Source organism: Heterocephalus glaber, unplaced genomic scaffold, assembly GCF_053883595.1.
Source record: "Heterocephalus glaber isolate CG9 unplaced genomic scaffold, H.glaber_assembly_v1.0 deba00000122, whole genome shotgun sequence".
NCBI lineage: Eukaryota > Metazoa > Chordata > Mammalia > Rodentia > Bathyergidae > Heterocephalus > Heterocephalus glaber.
Genome location: NW_028258138.1, coordinates 82,616,027 through 82,636,917, shown reverse-complemented (window position 1 = coordinate 82,636,917; position 20,891 = coordinate 82,616,027). Strand labels below are relative to the sequence as shown.

At 56.6% G+C, this 20,891-nt stretch overlaps 1 protein-coding gene across 6 annotated transcripts in view; it reads right to left on the bottom strand.

Moving 5' to 3' along the window:
* The window catches only part of Myo5c (myosin VC), a 69,430-nt gene extending 50,072 nt beyond the window's left edge, over nucleotides 1-19,358 (bottom strand). For 4 of the 6 annotated variants that reach the window (XM_021261059.2, XM_021261064.2, XM_021261054.2 and 1 more), the window contains exons 1-9: nucleotides 19,241-19,358; nucleotides 13,617-13,727; nucleotides 9,977-10,274; nucleotides 9,072-9,300; nucleotides 7,349-7,505; nucleotides 4,922-5,065; nucleotides 4,307-4,388; nucleotides 3,279-3,386; nucleotides 408-514 (exon numbers count right to left, since the gene is read on the bottom strand). In XM_021261059.2, coding sequence (XP_021116718.1) covers nucleotides 408-514; nucleotides 3,279-3,386; nucleotides 4,307-4,388; nucleotides 4,922-5,065; nucleotides 7,349-7,505; nucleotides 9,072-9,300; nucleotides 9,977-10,274; nucleotides 13,617-13,727; nucleotides 19,241-19,267 — 1,263 coding nt within the window. In that variant the 5' untranslated portion in view covers nucleotides 19,268-19,358. The remainder of the gene's footprint in view (nucleotides 1-407; nucleotides 515-3,278; nucleotides 3,387-4,306; nucleotides 4,389-4,921; nucleotides 5,066-7,348; nucleotides 7,506-9,071; nucleotides 9,301-9,976; nucleotides 10,275-13,616; nucleotides 13,728-19,240) is intronic. The other 2 variants (XM_013074316.3, XM_004835385.4) reach the window with 1 other exon arrangement.
* Nucleotides 19,359-20,891: the final 1,533 nt, after the last annotated feature.

Below are 20,891 nucleotides of genomic sequence, written 5' to 3'. Positions count from 1 at the left end.
AGGAAGGAGAAGGCAGACACTGGGCTCCCTGGGGTGAATGAGCAAGGAAACGGAGCCATACACCATGCCTGGGCCTGCACTCACCTCGACCACCGCCCTGTGCTGGGAGCTAATGGGCTTGGGCCTGGACACTGGGGACAGGGACAAGGGGCAGGGTCATGTGAGCTGGAGGGAGAGGAACGGCCTCCTGGTCCTAGGCGTGAGAGCCCACGCCGTCTCCCCAGAGCCCATGGTGCCCAGCAGTGCTCCACGAATCCATGTTGAGGAACAGAAAAACACACACGCAGCTCCGCCCCAGCAGAGGGGAGGAAGCTGCGCTCTGCGATCTGCCCGACACCCTGCTTCCTGCCTCTGCCCAGCCCAGTGGTGGGTCAGCCCTGAGCAGGGAGGAAGGGTGAAACTCTCACCCTGACAGAGGATCTCTCAGTGCCTGCTGCGGTAACCTGCACGTTGCCCAGGTGCAGGATGGCGGCCAGGACCGTGAACACATCCAGCTGGAAGTCCTCCCGGAAGCCTGAAAGCAAGCATCCCAGTCAGCAGCCAGCCACACCAGCAGGCACTGTTGGTGCCAAGCGCTGAGCAGGGGCGAGGCGGAAGCAGGACTTAAAGAACAACAAATTCTTCTCAGCCTTGGGCAGCCCCCTCAGGCCGCCCCCTTCTCCCCAGTAGCTGTAACCCCTTATTCTGGTACAGATGAGACTGGCAGCTGTGTCCTGTACACAAAGTTCTCCACGCCCTGCTCTCACGGGATTCACAGGAATGAAACTGTCACCGTGTGAGATGTGGCTAAGTGGCTTTTGCTTGCTCCGGTAACCTCGCTCCCCCTATTTCATGTCACTAGAAGACCACCCCTTCTTCTTCTTCTTTTTTTTTTTTTTGGTACTGGGGATTGAACTTCGGACCTTGGGCTTGCGAGGCAGGTGGCGGCACCACTGAGCTAAATCCCCAGCCTCACCCCTTCTTTTTGACCAAATGTATAAAACTGAAACTTTTCCATCTTTTTAAGCACTTCCTTTGGACAGGAGTCCGTTGAGCCAGTGTTCACCTAAGACCTAAAGTAAATCCTCCCAATTCCTATTGGCCTCTCCAGTCTCCTGAAATTCTGCAACAGAGTGATGTAGGACAATTCTACCCGGATTTCAAAGGAAGGCCTGGGACCAGGGAAGGAGGCTGAGAGGGCAGGGTGTGAATCTGTGAGGATAAAGCTGAAGGTGCAGTGGAGACCCAGGATATCTGAGATGCCAGGAATGGGGAATGCCTGCTGAGGGCAGCTTCAGTCTGTGAGCAGAGCCGCCCATGAGAAAGGTCCTGCAGGCTTCGAATGGCAAGGCCGTAGGGTGGGTCTTCTCAAGCCTTGGGAACTCACAGTTACCACCAGGTCCTGGTGCCAATGGAGCTATAGGACTGGATTTGCCCTATTGGGTTAGTGTTTTGGTTCACTCTAATTCTTTTCATTCCCCACTTCTCCCTTTTGGGATGGGGCTATTTACCTTGTGGCATTGTATTTTGGGATTCTGTAACTTGTTCTGATTTTTATAAACATTCACAGCTAAGAGTTTGTCTTGAATCTTAGAAGAGATTTGGACATATGAAAAATCCTGGAACTGTTGAGACTTTGTTGAAAGGATTATTGCATTATCAGTTGTATACAGGACAGTTGTCTTCTGTTGAGTTTGCTATTGTCTTTATTTGGTGATTGACTATGGTTTAGGGGTCTGTTTGCATGTAAAGTTGACAAGAGGTCAGTGCAAGATTTCTCCTTTCTGAGTGCTGAGAATGAAGGCAACCAGTAGCTGATTTCCTTTAGATTGTCTCATTTCTCTTTGTTATGGAGCATACCTATCAGTTACACCTCGCATGACATAGCTATGAAATCCTAGTTCTGTTTTCACCAGAGAACACAATTAAAATACCCAATATGCAGAACTGATATAATGGCAAAATTCAACTTAACATTCTCTGTAATATTTTATTATGTATTTCCTTGCGATTAGACTTTAGTTTTTAGAGTTAAATTAATTTTTGTGAATGAAAGGACTTCAGGCAAGTCTCTTTTATAATGGATTTTCAAATGTCACTTACAGTTTTTTATGTTTTGTGTGTTTGTAAGTATGAATGTACTCTTTCCTAAAACATGGTAAATGACTAGAAGTACAAAATAATGACATTACTTACAAGATTAAATGATTACAAGTGTCTTTAAAATTTTGTCAGGCTTGATTAGGTACAATTCTTTTTATGTTTGCAATATACTTTATATACATGTATACATATTGCCAGTAAGATTTGCAACTGGATGATGCAAGATCTTACTTGAACAATGAAGAACAAAAATCATGATTGTAAAAGATCTTTTTAAAAATCAGATTTTGCAGAGATCACCCTTAAACTCTTTAATGATCTAAGAAAATGAAATGCAGTAGCTAAAATTTTGTTGGTTAATGTAAAGATATTTTTCTGTACTCTACTTTCTCCATAGGATTATAAGAATATCCTAATAAACTTGCATGTTGTAAACCTTTTAAATATGTGTGTTAAACATGAATTTAGATTAAAATGTTGACCTGAAAAAGAAAAAAAAAAAAAAAGACACTAATCCTGATAGGTCAGCTGCATTGATTAAGAAACACCTAGCAGAATAATAAGGCATGCACTTGGGTGCTTTAAAAACAAACAAACAAACAAACCAAGTAGCCCAGGACTCGGGGAGTAAGGTGGTAGAGGTGCTGAGGACACCTGGCTGGCCCCGGCCAACACCCAAGCAGGAGACTTGGTTTCTGCATAAAAATGAGATCCTTTACAGTCAGTGCTGCTCCACCTTGACCACGTGGTCTTCGGCGAATCACTGTCAGCTCTGTGCCTCAGTTTCCCTATTGTAAAACAGGAGAAAGCAGCCTCTACTCCACAGGGTGCTGCAAGGTTCGCTTGAGTGACTCATGGGTTTCAAGTCTTTTGGACAGGCCCATCGGTGTCCACTGTCTCCTCCTCCGCCCACCCAGGTCCTTGTAGGCCAGGCAGGACCACCCATGCCCATCCCAGCGGCGTGGGGCCTTTGCTTCCTACCCCTTGCCGCAGTGAGCTCAGGAGCGGTCCCGGGGCTCACTCCTGGCCCAGCAGCACCGGAAAAGAGCTTGGCGCCTGCACTTCGGGGGGAGAAGCTTAGCTGTGCCCGCTTAGACTCAGATGCGTCCTGCATGGCCGTGCTAAGCAGCCGAACGGAGACCCCAGCCTTCCCTCCTGCCTGGCTTCCTCTCCTCTTGCCTTGCACCCTCACTCACCCAGCAGTTTGAAGGTCTTCTGAGTCTCCACCAAGTCCACCCTGTCGTCCACACCCTCGATGACAGCGTTGCCACCCATGTTCGTGTAATGGAACTCTTCCGCGCGACCTGGGCCAAAAGGACAGCGAGCTGCGCCACACACTTCGCATTTCCCATACATACCGAGACCTCCACAGCAGGACCGGGGCTGAGGCGAGAGCAGACCCCGGCCGAGCCCACTGGCTGGCGGGCAGGAGTTCACCTCGGGCCCTGCTTGGAAGCATGGGGCTTTGCTCCTGCATCTGATGCACTCATGCAGGTCTGCAATAAGCTGCACACACTCAGGTGGTGCCAGGTGATGAGTGTGATGTCCGTGTGGCCCATAACCCCTCGTCCCAGACCAGACAACGTCATAGCACAGGTGTGGCCAGCACAGCAGAAGGCCTGGCAGAGCCCGCTCCACGCCCAGCTCTGCTGCTGTGGCAGGCAGGGCACGGACAGCATATTCCTGTGAAATCTGCAGAAGCTGCGCTTCAAGAGCACAGGGGACTCCTCCAAAGCAGGAAGGCGGTGATGCCTCTGCCAGTTCTCACCCAGCCCAGCCTGGACAGGGAAGGCCAGGCCAGCAGGGCTCCAGGCCTTCAGCGCATAAGGACAAGTAGCTGAGGTGTCACTGTGACACTGACAGCGAGTCACCGAAGAGGATCAGAGCGCAATGGAGGAGCCTCTAGAAGACCGGGCCGCATCACCGGTGCCTGAGGACAGCCTTCGAGGGGCGCTCAATAGCAGTGACAGTGGGCTGTGGCCGCGCGCCCCGAGTCAGGGTGCTTCTCAGGTGGCTCTAGCTTAGTGCTTGGTCACTGGGGAGCTGTGACCCGTCCCTGTCGGGGCTCCCCTCCCGCCTGGCCCCAATCTTTTTCCTCAGGTACACATGGGCTCCACCCCCGAAGCAGGATGATATTGTGGCTTTAGACAAAACGTATTTATAAAGGTGCATTATAATAATAAGGGGAAATGAACCAAGAACTCAAGCAGGGTTTGTCACGTACCCAGTTTCAGATGTCTAAACTCCGACCGCTGGCCAGACGCACACAGCTGATAGAAAATGTGGTAATTCCGTTCATTTTCCGACTGCAAAATAGAGAAAAGGCCCTCAAATTAGAGCAGCCCTTTATGGGTGCAAATGGCAGGCTTTTAACTGGAGGGTCCCAGGCGGCCAGTTGGGTTGGGCCACTGTTCCCCCAAGGACACAGATGTGTCCCCTCAACCCGGTGCCAGCTGGGTGGCCCCAGAGCAGACAGCATGAACTGGAAGCGTTCTGTGGGTGGGAACAGCAGGACACTCGGGAATGACCTCTGGCCCAGCCCGCTCTCCAGGCAGAGACCCCACAGCCCTGCCAGGCCACTGTTCTGGGGTTCTAAATTCTTTCAAATTAGAAATCAAAACCCTTTCCCCCAACCACACAACCCCACTGATATACAGCCACCCCCCCCCGCAATTTGTTTTCCTGCTTATTAAAAACTAGAAGAATCCAGGCTGCAAACGAAAGACAGGAAAACTTGATTCTTCAAGTCACAGAGTAATGTAGGTTGTTTGTGGAGTACACATGGGTATAATATTTAAAGGTTGGGGAAAGGAAATTCAACGAATACTTTTATTCTTACTTGAAAGACAACTCTGGATTTCTCCAGCAAATATGTCCTCATGTTGGCTCCTATAATCTGATTTCTCTCATTGAAGCTGATTTCTGTGTATTTTCCAAACCGACTGCTGTTGTCATTGCGGGTGGTCTTGGCATTCCCAATAGCCTAGAAAACACAGGGCTTTCTTGACATGACAACATTAAAAGATCTTTGCATCAAGGTCATTAGAGCAATTTTTAGTAACATCTGGTCCTGTGTGCTGGGGGAGGGCCTGTGGGGGAGGGTCTGGCAGGGGATGTCCTGGTGGGGGAAGATTTGATGGGAGAGCCTGATGGCAGAGGGGTTGGGGAGGCAGAAGAGCAGCTGGAGGCAGATGGGTGTGTGGGGTACAATCCAAGGCTCTCCTCATCCCTCCAGAAGACACCAGGTAGGGGCAGAAAGAGCTTCAGCTCTGTTTCATGGCTCTGGGATCCATGTTTGATATCTGTGTGATGGCACAAAAGTTATGCCACCTTTCCAAGTGTTATGGCTTATGTCTAAAGTGCTCCCCAGGTCTCCTGAGTGTGGAAGGTGATGGGACTGTGGAGTGCCGTACTGTGTGGATTCATCCAAGGATGACTTCATGGCTGAATACGCTGTAGGAGGTGGAGCCTGGTTGGAGGTGACCATGAGGGTGACCTGGAAGGGTACATTCTTGTCCCCAGCTCCTTTCTTTCTGCTTCCTGGCCTCCATGAGGTGGTCAGCTGTTCCTCCACCAGGCCCTCCCACCATGCCATTCCTGCCTTGAGCCAGCCAACCATGGACTGAATCTTCTGTAACTGTGAGCCAAAATAAACCTCTCATCCTCTAAATTGTGGGGCTGGGCATTTTGTCTCAGTCACAGGAAAATGACTAGGACACTCAGTCTCCATTTGTCTCTCTGTAATACGGAAATCAGACGCTTCTTGCTGTTATGGACCCAGTGCTTGTGTCCCTACCAGGTCCTGGTGTGGAAATCCTAACCTGTGTGGGCATCAGGAGTGGGGACTGCAGCGGGCAATGAGGTCGTGCGTGGAGCCCAGAGAACAGGATCTGGTGCCCGCATAAAGGGGACCTGCCAAGCTCTCTTCAGCCCAGGGGGACTTCACAGAGCCCTGGCCTCAGCCTCAGCCTCCGTGCCAGGAGAAACACATTCTGCCACATCCAGACCGCCATTCAGGGTACTCTACTATGGCAGCTTACTCTGCCTAATGCACAGGGCAGGGAAGATAACTCACCTCTGCCCTGATGCCCTAGATGCTCAATTAAACGTTCACACTGAATTCAGCCTTTGCTCTGACCTCATCCCTTACCACTTCCCTAACCCTTACCCTCTTTCCGCAGGCCTGAGTTTTGCTTTTTCCTCTGGGTTGAGTCCGTCTCTCCCCTGCCGGAGCTTGGGTGCCCTCTGTGCTCCTGGGCGGTGCCTCCACCCCAGTCACCCTGGGTCCCTGCCTGTGCATATTTGCTGTCACCTACAGTACTATGTGCCACGTGCTCGCTAAGCAAAAGTGGACAAAAAGGACGTGGTCCTGTCTTTGTGGAGCTTACAGTCTGTGGGGAGACAAATCCTGAAAGAACAGCCACATGCAGTTATCCACTGGCAGATGGGACATTGCCTGCCTGTAACCTCGGCACCCTGGGAGGCTGAAGCAGGAGGATCATAAGTTCTAGCCCAGCCTGGGTAACTTAGAGACTTGGAGAGACCCTGTCGCAAAATAAAAATAAAAAGGGATGGGGATGCAGCTCAGTGGGAAGCCCTGGCTCACGCCCCTGTACCACACACTCACGACTGTCCACCGGCACATGGCATGACACTGCCCTGTGGTGCGAGTCCTGTCACTCTCCGGGACAGTCATGTGCGTTTCTAGTTAGCGAGCTGATGTCCCTGAACTGTGACCCTGAGTGTGGCTGGACGCTGCACCTTAGATCTAATTGGTAAATGAGCTTGTGTTGGCCTTGCGGACCCTCCACGGGGGACCGGCCTTACTCTCTGCCCTGGCACAGTGGCGTCACAAAGCCGAAAAGGGTCACTGTGGATTCGGATTTTGGACGGCAGGAGGAGAGGCTCGCAGTCTGAAGCGCTTCGTTATTGGCTACACCTCCAGACGAGCCCTCTTCTCATGTGCGGACGGTTGGGCTGGCGCTGGCCTTGGGTGCCCCATCCCTTGGGCACTGCCCCTTAGGTGGGGTTGGGAGCGGGCCCTGCAGGGCAAGACTGACTCACAAAAGGCGAGCAGCCAGCTCAGCGAGAGCTCCCGGGTGTGTGACGGGCCGCACAGGGGACCCGGGACCAGCTGCCCATGGGGAGCCTTCCCGGGACAGGACGGAGCTGAGGACAGCGTCCACCCCCGTGCGCAGCGAGGAGCCTGGAAACTGCAGTCTCCGCCCCACACCCCACAGTGACCCGTGCCGCTCCTCACACCCACCTCTGTGATGGGGTTGGACGCCAGGACCCTGTCTTCCACCTGGGCGTCGCTGCTGGACCTGCTGACGGTGGCGAAGTAGCGCATGGCGTAGCGGGCGGACACGGTCTTGCCAGCCCCGGACTCCCCGCTGACAATGACCGATTGGTTTCTGTTGTTTCTGGAGCAGGGGTAGACAGGTTCACTGCGTTCGCTCTTCTGGGTAAACAGGCAGCGTGGTTCGTGGCCACCATCATAGGGACCCAGAGGGACACCAGGGGAAGGCCAACCCCGCCCCATGGTTCCAATGAGCTCCCACCACTGGTGACCGGGCTGTGGCCACCAAGATGACCAGGCCTGAGCTGCAGGGAGCTCGCAGCAGGGACAGTGGGGCTGGGGGACCCTGGTGCTGCTGCCCACCGATCCCTGATATCCTCCCGCCTCCCTCCCAGGGACCTGGTGACAGCCTTGTGTCCCCCACTGGCCGTGTGGATGCATCCTGGCCACCTCGAGGGGTGCTAGAGGGACAATGGCCCCTGCATGCCCTGTGGCCTAGAGGAAAGGGATGCGGCCGGGTGCTCGGCCCTAGGATGAGGGTCCCTGGGAGCTGGGTGTCACCCGGACTCCAATGACTGGGAGAGGCTCAGTCCAGCCCCGATCACCTGGCACCAATCCCCTGAGCTGAGCAATGGAGGAGGACTGGGTACCCTGAACGTCCAGCTCATTCATGGCCCGGGCCTCAGTTTCCCCTCGGTGACATGGGTAATGAGCAGTGTACTGGAGCCTGGCCAGGCCCAGGGGAGACCATGGGGCTGGGTGTGGCCCACTGTGTACGAGCCCTGGCCCACTCCCCATGCTGCAGAAAGGAAATGAGAACGAAGAAGGAGCAGCCACGTGTGAAAGTCCCGGGCAAATCATGATGGCCTTCGAGGCTGAGGCTGCTTCCGTTCCCCGCCACTGCCCCTGAGCAACTCGGACTCGGACCACAGAGGAGCGTTTGTGATGGGAACAGTAAGTGCTGTAGGGACAGCGCCTGAGCCCGCCCTGCCGGCCAAGTGGCACCTACACTCGGGCCCAAGGCGACAGGGGCACACGGGGCGCCCACTCACAGGAGGCTTCCGCAACGCGCAGGAGCAAGAGCAGAGCCCAGAAGGCCACCAGCAGCCAAGTGGGGAACCAGATGAACCCCAAGTCTCCCCTGCCAATCCTTCGTCTGCCTGTCACTGGATTCGGCCTCCACAGAGGACTGAACCTCTCCCGTGGAGAACCAGCCCCAGCCAGCCCCAGCCGGAGGTGCTGCAGGGGAGCGGCTGCGGCTCTCAGACTGGAAGGACGGACGTGGGGACTCCTGGAGGGCAGCTGGGGGCCGGGGCTGGACAGCTAGCTATCGGCTAACAGGCATTTGTCTTTGGCCCCTCTCCCCAGTGCTGGGAATCAAACCCAGGGCCTTTGCACTGAGCTACCTCCTCAGTCCTTTTTTAATTTTATATTTTGAGATGAGGCCTCACTAAATTGCCAGGCTAGGCTCAAACTTTCTGATCCTCCTGCCTCAGCCTCCCACAGTGCTGGGATTTGAGGCATGTGCCACCACATCTAGCTCTTCGGCTGTCATGACAGTGGCCTGCTCCACAAATGGCCCTGTCCGGCCCGCCGGTCTCCCTTGATGGGCCCCACCCAGACATCGCCCCTCTGTGAGTGCCCGGAGCGCAGGCTCAGGGGACATCGGAAAGCCCAGTGGCCACGCTACCTGGCCATCTGCTTGTAGGCCTCCTCGGCCACAGCAAAGATGTGCGGGTCCATGTCGCCCATGTTCTGCCCGCTGTAGGCGTGGATGATGGCGTCCCCATAGATCGGCAGCTGCTTGTAGGGATTCATGGCCACCAGGATGATGCCTGTGGAGAGGGGCCAGCTCCGGTCCTCAGTGTCCCAGAGTAGGGCCTCTTCCCTGATCTCGGGGTGACATCTGGAGGCGGCACCTTCGGGAGTCATGGGTTAGATGGGGCCCCAGGGTGGCTGAGGAAGAGACCCCAGCTAGGGCGCTGCTCCCTCACCAAGCAGTGACGCTGAGCAGACGCGGGCCGTGCCCCGGGCTCCAGCCTCCAGGATGGTGAGGCATAGAAACCTCTGCTCTCAGCCGGGCACGGAGGTGAACGCCTGGAGTCCCAGCACTCTGGGAAGCTGAGGCAGGAGGATCTGGATCTTGAAGCCCAACCTGGGCAACTTAATGACTTAGCAAGATTGCGCTCAAAATGAAAACTAAGAAAGGGCTGATGTGGGATCGAGGAGTAAGGAGAATTGTGATGGGTTATGAACATGCGCCAACTCCACACGAGGAGTGCAGGAGTGGGCCGCAAACGCAGACCAATAAAAACGTAAACAAAGACTAATACATTTTAAAAAAAATTTAAAAAGGGCTGGGATGTAGCTCAGTGCAAAGGCCCTGGGGTCAATTCCCAGTACTGCAGAACAGAACAGAGCAAAACAGCGCTGCACCCGTCATGAGTCTGCTGGCCTCCGGCATTCTGCACACCAGGGAAATGGACCAAGACCCGGCTCTCCGGTTCTTTGAGAGGAGAGAATCTCGCACAGGCCAGCCCTCTTCTCCCAGTGCTCCTGGGCTCCTCCCAGATGTGAGTCCAGCCCTCGCCTCACCGCTGTAGGTGTAGATGAGCCGGGCCTCCGCGAAGCGCACGCGCAGGTTGTGTAGCACGGCTGGCTCGTGCAGGTAGCTGAGCGCCGTGAGGTCATTCTCACCCACCAGGATGTCGGGGTTGCGGAGCGGCGGCAGCGGGCCTGGCTCAGAGGGGTAGTCCAGCTCCTGGGGACAGGCCACAGTCACCTGAGTCACTGGCCCTCCTCTCTGCCTTCTGCGGAGCAACACCGGACACAGACAGAGCACAGCAGGGAAGGGAGGGCCTTCAGGGGACTCTGCACCCAGGCTCCACCAACCCTGGAGAGGCAGGAAAAGAGGCACAGATGGGAGGTGCCCTGTGGGAGGCTGAGGCAGAAGGGTGGCAAGCTCAAGCTCAGCCTGGGCAACTTAGCAACTTAGGAAGACTGTCTCAGAATGCAGAACGCACTGGGGATGTAGCTCGGTGCAAAGCCCTGAGTTCAGTCCCCAGTATTGCAAAAGGAAAGTAAAAAAGCTTGTCAATTGCCATTTTTACTTGCCCTGTCTCTATTTTCCTGTTTGAAATCAACAACCTGGATTTCCAGCTTAACCACTGTGTGCGGGGAGAGCGGACAGCCCAGCCAGTTCTCTTTGGGGAAGCAGCAGGTGGGGACAGAGGTGACATTTATCCACACAGCGCAGGCCTTGTCCTCATGGCCTGGAAGGGCTGGGTTGAGGAGCCATTGTTGCTGCCACCCTGCCTCTCCCTGGGCAGCAGTCAGGGCCCCGCTGGTGCCACTGTGGCTGCTGACCTGAGAGGGTCCTCCCCAACAAAGGACGAGCCCCAACTGCACCAGTGTGCTAGGGGGCTCCTGGGCACAGCAGTCGGGGAGCAACGCTGGTGTCGTACTATGTGCACAAGGACAATGTGTGTGGCTGGCAGGACCTAGGAGGGCGCTGGTGTTAACTTCTGTCACACCAGAGAGGCAGTGCCATTAACTCCTGTCACACCCGTGGGGCACTGGACCTTAACTCCTATCACAAACGAGGGGCCCTTAACTTCTGTCATGCCCTAGGGGCAGTGGCCCTTAACTCCAGTCACACAGACAGGGAATGGCACTTAACTTCGGTCACACCCATGGGACAGTGGTCCTTAACTCCTGTCACACCTGAGGGGAAGTGGCCCTTCAATCATGTCACATCTCAGGAGGGGTGGCCCTTAACCCCTTCCCACCTGAGGAGCACAGGCCCTCAACTCCTGTCACATTGAGGGGCAGTGGCCCTTTATACACAAGGGGGAGTAGGTGGGAGTCACACCCAGACAACCTGAGTCCAGAGGACCGGCCCTCCACCATGGTGCGTGTCCCCTCTCAGGACAGTGTGACTGAAGTGCTGTCCTGTTTCCTTTCCTGCTAGGTCAATTCCAGCACCTGGTACACACAAGGCACCCCCAGCCCAGCACCCTGAATCCTCCATCCAGCTCTGCATCCTGATACTTGATTCTAAAGCATCAGGTTACCTGCTCAGGGCCCAGGGATATCGCCTTCTTGGCAGGAAGGATCCTTGCTGCAGTTTCTCATACTGGAGTGTGACCTCAGAAGCTGTACCAAGGCTCGACAGCCTCTGAGAACCTTCTCAGCACCCACCCTGGGGACCTCACTGGAGGTGTTTCTCCCTCCCTGAATCCTCCCTTTTCTCTTCACTTTCTGGCCAGCGGGATGTGAGCAGTTTTCCTCTGTCCAGGCCCTTCCACCACCTACCTGTCTTGGAACATGTCAACTAGGAACTGTCCCTGTGAGGCAAAATAAATCTACCTCCCTTTGATGTGTGGATGTTGGGTAATGTGTCTCAGAGATGAGACAACAGATTTTGGCACTAGGAGTGGGATTGTTGCTGTGATTGTATCTGATCATGTGTTTCAAAAGCCTTTGGAGCTGACTTGTGGGAGGAGTTTGGAAAGGTTTGAAAATTCTGGCTGGAGAAGCAGCCCTAGTATGCAGTGAGCTGAGCTTGATGGGAGATTCTGGTCAGAGCTCAGAAGACCAGAATCCTAATAAGAATGCAGATGGTAATGACCGAGCTCAGGAAGTTTCAGTTGGGAACAAGGACTCCTTGGCAGTTGGACTCCAGCCATGTGTTTTATGCTCAGGTAGAAAATTTGTCTACATTTTGCTCCTGTCCTGAGACTTTGCAGGAGACTGAGATTAAGGGTGGTGGACTAATTAATCTGGCAGAGGAAATAACAAGACAGCCCAACATTCAGGCTGTAGCATGGATGCTTTTTGCTGCTCTTAGCCAGGTTTATACTGAAAATCAAGAGCAAATGGCATAGCTGAATGATTTAAAAAGTTAAGTTTGGCCAGAAAGGATGCACTGGGAAAGATGAGGCTGCAAAGTTTTAAGGAGAGCTTGGTTGCTGAAAAGATTAGTATTAAAAAGAAGCCAAGCACTTTGCATCAGGACAATAGGAAAGACGCACTGAGGTCATATGAGAAATCAGCAAGACCCTACTCTTCTCCAGCTGAAGGATCTAAAAGTGAAAGACTGCTTTGAGAGTCCCAGGGTACTGGTTCTTCAGGATTCAGTTCACAGTGCTCAGCTGGCAATCAGAGACCTTTGCAGCCATAATCTAGGGGATCCCAGGTACTGCTTGAGCTGGTGGGAGAGTCTGGTGTTATCTATGTGGTGCTGGTTTTACAGTATGCAGAATGCAAGAGTTGTAAGTGTCAAGGAGGCTTCCACTCAGATTTCAGAAGCCCCAGGAGGCCAGGAAGCGAGCCCCTGAGAGGGAAGAACATGAAGCTGCGAGATTGAAGCTGAAAGTTCAGTGGGGACCCCAGGACGTAGGAGAAGCCATGAATGTGGATCACCTGAGGGAAGCAGCAGGCAGTGAGTGGAGCCTGTGCAAGAGGCCATGGGGCTGTGACAGGCAGGGCCATAGGGGCAGGGTCACCCCTTTGGGAATTAGCATCTTTCCATAACTTGCCTTGAGTGCTGGACATGGAGCTACAGGAATTAATGTTTGTCTGCTGGGTTTTGGTTTTGCTTTGGTCCCATTCCTTTCTGTCCCCCTGTTCCTCCCTTTTGGAATGGGAATATTTACCCCACACATTGTATGTTGGCAGTGTGTAGCTTTCTTTTCGATTTTTACAGGAGCTCACAGCTAAGAGTTTGCCTTGAGTCTCAGAGGCCCTGGACTTTTCAGCAGTGCTAGAAGTGTTAAAGCTTTGGTGACTCCTAGAGATAGACTAAACATGTTTTGCACAGGGCTGCGTTTAGTGGATCTACCTCACCTGGGGGAAGAGGCAGGTCCCTGGGGCATGACTGGAAGGAGGCATCTCCCTCCCCAGCTCTTCTTTCTCTCTCTGCTTCTCAGCCACCATGACATGAGCTGCCTTCCTCCACACAGGCTCTTCCACCATGGCCCTGACCATGCCAAGATGGAGCCCAAACAACCCCTTCTCCTTTGAGCCTTGGGTGTTGGGTGTTGTGTCCCAGTGAGGAGGAAAGTGACCAGAAATGCAGCAAAGGGCACAGACTTGGAGGCTGCATCTGGACAGGGGCAGCACGGGTTTGGGCATGGGGCTGGTGTTCCTGTGTGTCCGCCCCTGGGCAGCTCCTACAGGACCACCCACTGCCCTCCTCTCCCCTCCCTTCCCCTCCCAGCAGTGGAGCGCTCACCGTGCCATCCTCCAGCCGCAGATGCAGGACCTTGTCCCCCGTGCTGTACTCCTGCGCTATCTCTGCTGACTGCCAGACCTCCTTGGGATCGGGAATCCAGACCCTGTTGTACTGACGACAGAACAGGACAGAGGCTTAGACCACTGCACAGGGTGCCGCTGTCTCTTCCAGGCCCCACACCCTAACCGTAACTCACTTGTGCCTGAGCAGGCCCCCCTCGGAGCATCTGCAGCGCGGAGTGACAGACTCGTGAGCCGGAGACCTGAGCCCTGGGACTTGGCTCCCTGTGCTGGTGCTGGGGCTCTGAGCCAAACACTACCTGTGCCTCTGTTTTTAAATTCACGAAGTGGGGACACTGCGTGCTCCACAGGGCACCTGGAGGTTAGGGAGGCTGGCCGGCAGCAGGGTGTGAGATGTTACAGCAACGTCAGCACCTCCTGAGGGGACGCGGGGCCCGGGGCCCGGCCCCTGGCAGCTGCAGCTAGACTGCTCTCCAGGCAGAGCCGTGTTGCCAAGGACTGAACTCAGGGTCCCCTTGAGCCCCACAGTGACCACGCTCGGGGGGGGCCGGGCCTCCAGGAGGCAGATAAGGCTGAATGCGGTTATAGGGCGGAGCCCGAGCTGATGAGTTCTAGGCTTGCATCCTCTTGAGAACAAACAGGAGGGCACTGTCCTGCTCCCCAACCCGACCCAGGCCCTGCCGTGCCAGGCATTGCCAGGCCGGGGGGAACAGGGGTCCCGTGAGAGACAGTGCCCCATGTCTGGGATCCTGGGGCCACAGGCCCTGGGAGGAGCCCGGGTGTCACCCTCAGTTCCAGAGAGACAGCACCCGCGTCCGCAGGGTCACCTCCGTCCTCCTGCTACACCCCTGGGCCCAGGAAATGTTCCTCGCTTCGACTTCCTGCAGGCAGCTTCGGGAGCGGAAACTTGGGTATAACAGGCGGGAGCTGCCCCTGGCAAAAGCACCCTGTCCTTCCTCACAAACACCAGACTCTCCCAGACCAGACGGGGTGCTGCCCTTTGTCTCTGCCTCTTCATGGTCAAGAGGTCAAGTGATGGCCTGAGACGTTCAAGACGCTTCGCTCACAGCGGCTCAGCTAGAGACAGAGGCCCTTGCAGACCATGGGTTAAAAAACAGCCTGATGGGCACCGCTGAGCAGCAGCAGACAGAGGGGGGCAGACCCAGAGGGAACGGAGGGGCCCCAGACCCAGGAAGCCCTAGCTGTGCCTAGCAGGGCGGCTCCTGAGAGGAAGCGGTGGGCGGGTGACATGTGTGTCTGGGGCGGGAGAGGTGCAGAGGGCATCTGGGGTGGCAGCAGCGTCTGCCCCCTGACAGGTGTGGGGAGCACCATGCAAACCTCAGACGGCCCAGGCTCCAGAGGTGCGCACCTCACTGTGACCCTCACACCGGGAGCCCAACAGATCTGGAACTCCAGAGAGTACGGAGAGCAAAGATGGCTGTGAGTTCGGGGCCAGCCCAGGCCGCACAGTGAGTTCAGGGCCAGCCCTGAACCCTGTCTCAAAAAAAGAATAAAGGTAAAATGCTTTGAAACTGGGAGAGTGGGCTGGGAGCGGGGAGGAAGACGTGGACTCAGTAGACTCGGGCCGCTCATGCTGGAGTTCAGGTGCGGGGACAGATGCCCCCTGTGGGAGTCTGTGGAAACTTTGCTTTATGCTCCACATCTTCGTGAAGATGTTGGAGGAAATAAACAATAAGAAGCAAACAAAGTTCCGGACACCAGTCCTAGACTAGCACAACGCTGGACACCGGATACAACTACTCGTCAGCATGAATGGTCTCGGTTAACTGAATAAAAGTCATGGTCCGCTCGGAGTGGCCCCTGGGCTTCGTCTGTCCTTGGAGCGCAGGAGCCTGTGGAGGCATCACAGGAGGGAGGGACAGCGAGAGAAACCGAAACCGGCAGGGCAGGTGGCCTCGGAAACGCAGCTGTGGGACACCCGCCCAACAGCCGGCACACAAGCTTGTTGCCACAGGCAACACATTCCTACCTCAGGCCTGATATCCAGAATACTGACAACCTCATGAAGCTCAGATCATTAAAGCCTCATACCCCAGCTTATCAAGAACTGGCCACGGGGTGTGCGTGTCTGTGTGTGTGTGTGTGTGTGTGTGTGTTACTGGGGACTGAACCTTGGGCCTTTGCCCTGAGCCACATACTCAGCCCTTTTTCTATTTTTAATTTGAGTTAGAGTCTTGCAAAATTGCTCATTCTGGACTCAAACTTTCGATCCGCCTGCCTCAGCCTCCCTCTGTCTGGCTGGGATTATAGGCATGCACCACGAGGCCTGGCTGTGACCACAGGCTCCTCAGAGCTGATCCTTGGAGATTACGCAGGGCTGTCTGTCCAATTTTTGAAAACTTCAGAGCTTGCTTCACGTGAAATGGGGGTGGCCGAGAGGCGAGGCAGGGGCCAGGCCCCCCAGGACCCTCCGCAGAAGCTGGGGGTCTAAGGGTAAGGAAAGGTCACTAAGCCAGCCAGTCCCCGGTTTTATTAATGGTCCAGCTCAAGCCTGGGCAGGGCAAGGACTCCCCAGGCACACACAGAGAGCCGGGCCCTGCACTCCTGGGTGAGCAGCTGACCAAGGTCTGGCCTGAGGGGGACCCTGCCCGCCTGCTCAGTGCCCAAGGTCCCCCAGCCGCCACTTGTACTCCATCTGGCTGAAAGCAGCATCGAGGGCAGAGGGCTGGGGCGCTGGTAGCAGCCATCCACTCCCCTTCTGTGACAAAGCTGTGGATGACACACATCTCCTCCACCCTGCAGCCCACAGGTGGCTGGGCACTGGGAGCCCAGCCTGCTTAGTACACACGCGGGCACTGACTCAGTGCCACACCGTGGCGCCGCTGCCCTGTCCCTCCGTCTGCAGGAGCTGGTGACTGTGGGTCTGCACAAACAGTGACCAGAGCTCACAGGGCAGGTGGCTGCCCACTGGGTGGGCCCAGCGAAGGAGCCACTCCCCACTCCACGGGACACTCCCAGGGCCAGGCTGAGGGCTGCTGTCCCCTTCCCTGGCCTCAGCAGTGGAGTTGGGGTGCAGGCTTCCTGTGTGTGTGGTGACGGGAGTTCACTTTCAGGCCCACCTTCTGGGCTGCCAGCAGCTCCGCTCTGGGCCAGCCCGGCTCGGGGGGTGACACCATGACCCCTTTCTCCCCCTCTTCCTCCACCCCCGAATCCCCATCCCGAGGCCTCTTCTGGCCTCCTCGGGGACAGGCTGTCTCTGGAGAGCCCCAGCTACTCCGATGGCTCCCACAATGCCCTGGCTCCGCATCTTGGGGGCCCCAGCCCGGGTCCCCAGGTGGAGCTCTCTCCAGAGGCCTCCTGGCCTTGCAGAAGTTCCATGATGGCGTCTGAGAGCTTCTTGTAGAGCAGCAGGAGAAAGACAGAAAACTTCATGTGAAGTGAAGGCCGTGTGAACACAGGTGTACAAAAGTAACTCACTGTCATTGCGAAGGGATAAGAAACCCCCGAGCTGAGGTCCCCACAGCTGCCTCCGGCTTCGCAGCGAATGTCTGCCCTGGGGAGCACTGTCACACCCCGTGTACAGAGAGGAGGGACAGCTCGTCCTGCCACCCGAGAGTGACAGGCAGGACGAGCAATGGCCCGAGACAAGGCACCAATACGACGCTGGGGCACCTGGCAGCCCGGAGTCACCAGGGAAGGGCGGGTGGCAAGGACAGCAACAGGCCAGTGGGCCCAGGTCTGGCTCACCCTCCCGCCCTTGTCTGGGTGCCACCAAGCCCTGGGCTCCCACCCCCTCCACCCCACTCTGTGCTTTTGCCCACTGCCGCCGAGGCCAGGCCGGGCCCTGCGTCCCCTGATGTCCCCTCTGTCCAGCCCTGACCCGGGACCTGCGAGAGGCCCACCTGACGGCCTCCCTCGAGCAGAGCCCACTGTGGCTGTCACAGACACCACCTTCCGGGTTCACACACGTTACGCTGGGATCACAGCACACAGTGTCTGCACCTCGAGCTCCACGTGGCACAAGTGACCATCACAGTGCAGTCTCTGCACACAGCATTGTCATGGTTTCCGTGTTCTGCCTGGGTCTCCGAGCCCTGCTGCACCTCTCTAGCTGACCCCGGTCAGGTCTGCTGTGGTTCCGGGAACCCACTGTAACAGTTAGCAGGCGCAGGGGGTGACCGGGACGCGGACGGATGTCCCAAGTCCTCTGTGCGGGGAGGTCAGACCCCTTGGAGAGGAGCCAGGTGGGGTGAATGGAAGGCGGCCTGGGCGTTTCATCCCCGCCGTGGCGGCTCACTTGAGGGGCGCCTTTGCGACACGGGGATGACAACGTCTAGCACAGCACTGTTTACTCGGATGAAGTCAGAGAAGCAATAAAGCTCTGGGGCCGGCAGCTGGCATATACAGAGCACTCCACCTTATCACGCGGCAAGACAAACAGCACCACAAGGCCCGCACACCCACAGCCTGCTCTGCGGTCATGGCACGTGCCCTGGGAGCTGAGCTGAGGCTGCGGGCTCCCGAGGAGGGCTGGGCTGCTCGGTGGCCCTGGAAAGGCTGGGGCCTTGCAGACGGGAGCCTGCGCCCAGACAGCGGGCCGACGGTGCGGGCAGCACGGTGTGGGGGGCAGGGGGGACAACAAGGAGGACGTGGCTGCAGGTGACACACTGCAGTGGCCAGACCGGTTTCCTCAGATTCCCGGCAGCACCTGCTTGGCTGGCCGCTGCCACTGCTCCCCAGGCAGGGTCACTGTGCGCCCCTCACTTGCCTCCCACAGCCTGTCCTCCGGGCTCCTGTCCGCGGCCCTGGGAGTCCTCCAGTCCCCTGAACAGAGCGCTCCCTGAGTCCCCTGGCCAGGCCCTCCCCGTCTGGGCAGAGGCCTGGCCCGGGCCCCTCTCGGCCACGTCAGCGTCCCGTCCCACTGGCGGGAGCCAGCCAGGACCTGCCTGAAACACTTCCTCCTCCCAGGCTCAGCGTCCTCTGCCTTCCCACCCATCCACACTGCGGCCCCCTCCGTCTGGCACAGGGCACAGCCTGGTCCTGGCCCCCCACTCCCTGGCACTGTCCTGAGCCCTCTGGGTCCTGCAGTGGGTGGTGGCCTGGGGTCCCGGGGGCAGGTGCGTCCTGCAGGAATCCCAGCTCCCCGGAACTGGGCAGTGACTGCCCCTGGGCCCCGCCACAGGGCCACGGCCTGGTACCTAGGGTGCCCAGGGTCCCCTAGGTGCTGGCACCCGGACCGCCCGCCAGACTGCGGGAGGGGACAGGTGTCCTTCAGCTTGGGAAAAGGCTTTGGCAGAGACCGTCCGGGTGCCGGAAGCTGTGCCCACGGGAGCCCTCGACCCTGCAGTGAGGGCTGGGGCCCGGAGGGAAGTGGGGGACGCAGGTCGGCGGTGCCACCAGACCTCCTCCTGGGGTCGCGCTTAGCAGCCAAGCCGGTCTCCCGGAGCGCCCCAGAAGCCTCTGCAGCCCCTGAAGCCTGAGGCCGCGCGCCCTGCCCCACCGTCCGGTCCTCGGCCCCGCCCCGCGCCCGCCAAGTTTGGGGGCCGCCTGGCCCGAGCGCTGACTCTGCGGCCGGCCGGCGGGGACGCCCCAAGCGACGCTTCTCGGGCGCCGCGACCCCAGCCCCACCGCCCGCGCGCCTACCTGCGCGTACAGCTCAGCCGCCGCCATGGGCCCGGGACAGAGCGGGCAAGCGAGCTGCTAGGCGGGGAGGGGCGCCCTGAGGGGCGGGCCGCTGGGTCGCAGGTGCTCCGCAACGGAGGGTGTGGGACTCCCGGAGCGAGGGCGTGACCGAGACCGAGGGCATTCAGGAAGGCGGCAGCGCCCAGCCGGCCGGCAATACGGGAGGCTGAGGCAGGAGGGCCGAGTGCCCGCCCAGAGTGAGCAGCTTAGCAAAATTCTGTCTCGAAATAAAAGTAAGAAGGGGCTGGGGCTCTATGGGAAGCCCTGGGTTCACTTCCTAACACACACGCACACACATGCACGCCCTTCAGCCAGCGACACCTTTTAAATGTTGGGTTACAGTAATTTTGTTTGTCTCTTGTTTTTGAGGTGCTTGGGACAGAACTCAGGGCCTCTGCTATTCATCCCCCCGCCACCTACGGACCAGGACCCTAGAATCTTGTCGTTTCTATATATCTCTCTCTATGCATACTGTAAATGGGTTAAAGAAAAGATAAAATATCTAATTATTTAAATGACAAAAGAAATGGACAGACATCACACGGAGCACTCGGGTGGGTGGTTTGCAGACGAACAAACCTCCACTCGAGTGACCAGAGAAACACAAACGGAAACAGCAGTGAGATGCTGCTCCACAGCCGTCAGATCCACAAAGCACTCGGGCTGGACGCTACTGAACACCATCCAGGGTGTGAGAAAACAGACTGCTCTGCACACACAGCTGTGGGAATTGAACCGACACTGCCATCCTGGGAGCGAGCAGAGAAGGCTCCGCGAAGGTAAGTAAGTTAGGCAGGAAATCCTCATCCGGCCCTCGCAGACAGGCCGGTGGTGGGCGTGGAAGAGTGGGGATCCCACAGCTCCATCAGCACGCTCCGCGCGGTGGACACAGGCATGCGTGTGACTGCAAATGGAGGCGTGGGTGGTCAATGACACCGCCTGTTGCCTGGGAGCGCACACCTACGAGGAGGGAGATGGAAGCAGAAGTAGAAGGGGACCAAGCCTGGAGCCGAGAGCCGGCCCGGCCCTGACCCTGTGCAGTCAGCTCTTCGGCGCGGCTGTGCAGTAAGAAACGAAGAGAAGCTGTGGCAGGCAGGGACAGTGCTGGCTGCTTTGAGTTCAGAAGGCAATCCAGCTGTTTCTTACCTAAGTAAAGTTTTACTGAAGAAGAACTGGTTACTTAGGGAGACACTGTGTTGGGAGCAATGTTACATAGTTCTAGGGAAAAGTTACTTGGTTGGCCTGGTTCTCTTGCCTACAGCCCAGCTACAGAATGACTCCGGTTTGGCCTCCGGTCAGAGCTGAGACTTTGGTGATCCAGTGGTGCTGTGATTCTCCAGGGCAAGAAACATCCTGGGAGAACAAACATCTGCTCAGTTCCTCATTGTTCTTGGACTGTTAACATCTTGTTTACCCAAGATGTACTGAACTCTCTGCAAGCTTTTTGTTACACCTTGTTTATCCCAATCTGAACTATTGAACTCTCTGGAAGTCACTTGTTGCATTTGTTTCTCCAGATGTACTGAATTCTCTGCAAATCATTTGTTACGAGGTAATGAATAAAAGGTGTGGTGGGCTGGGGGCTTTGGTCTTTGCTGTCCAGAGCAGCACT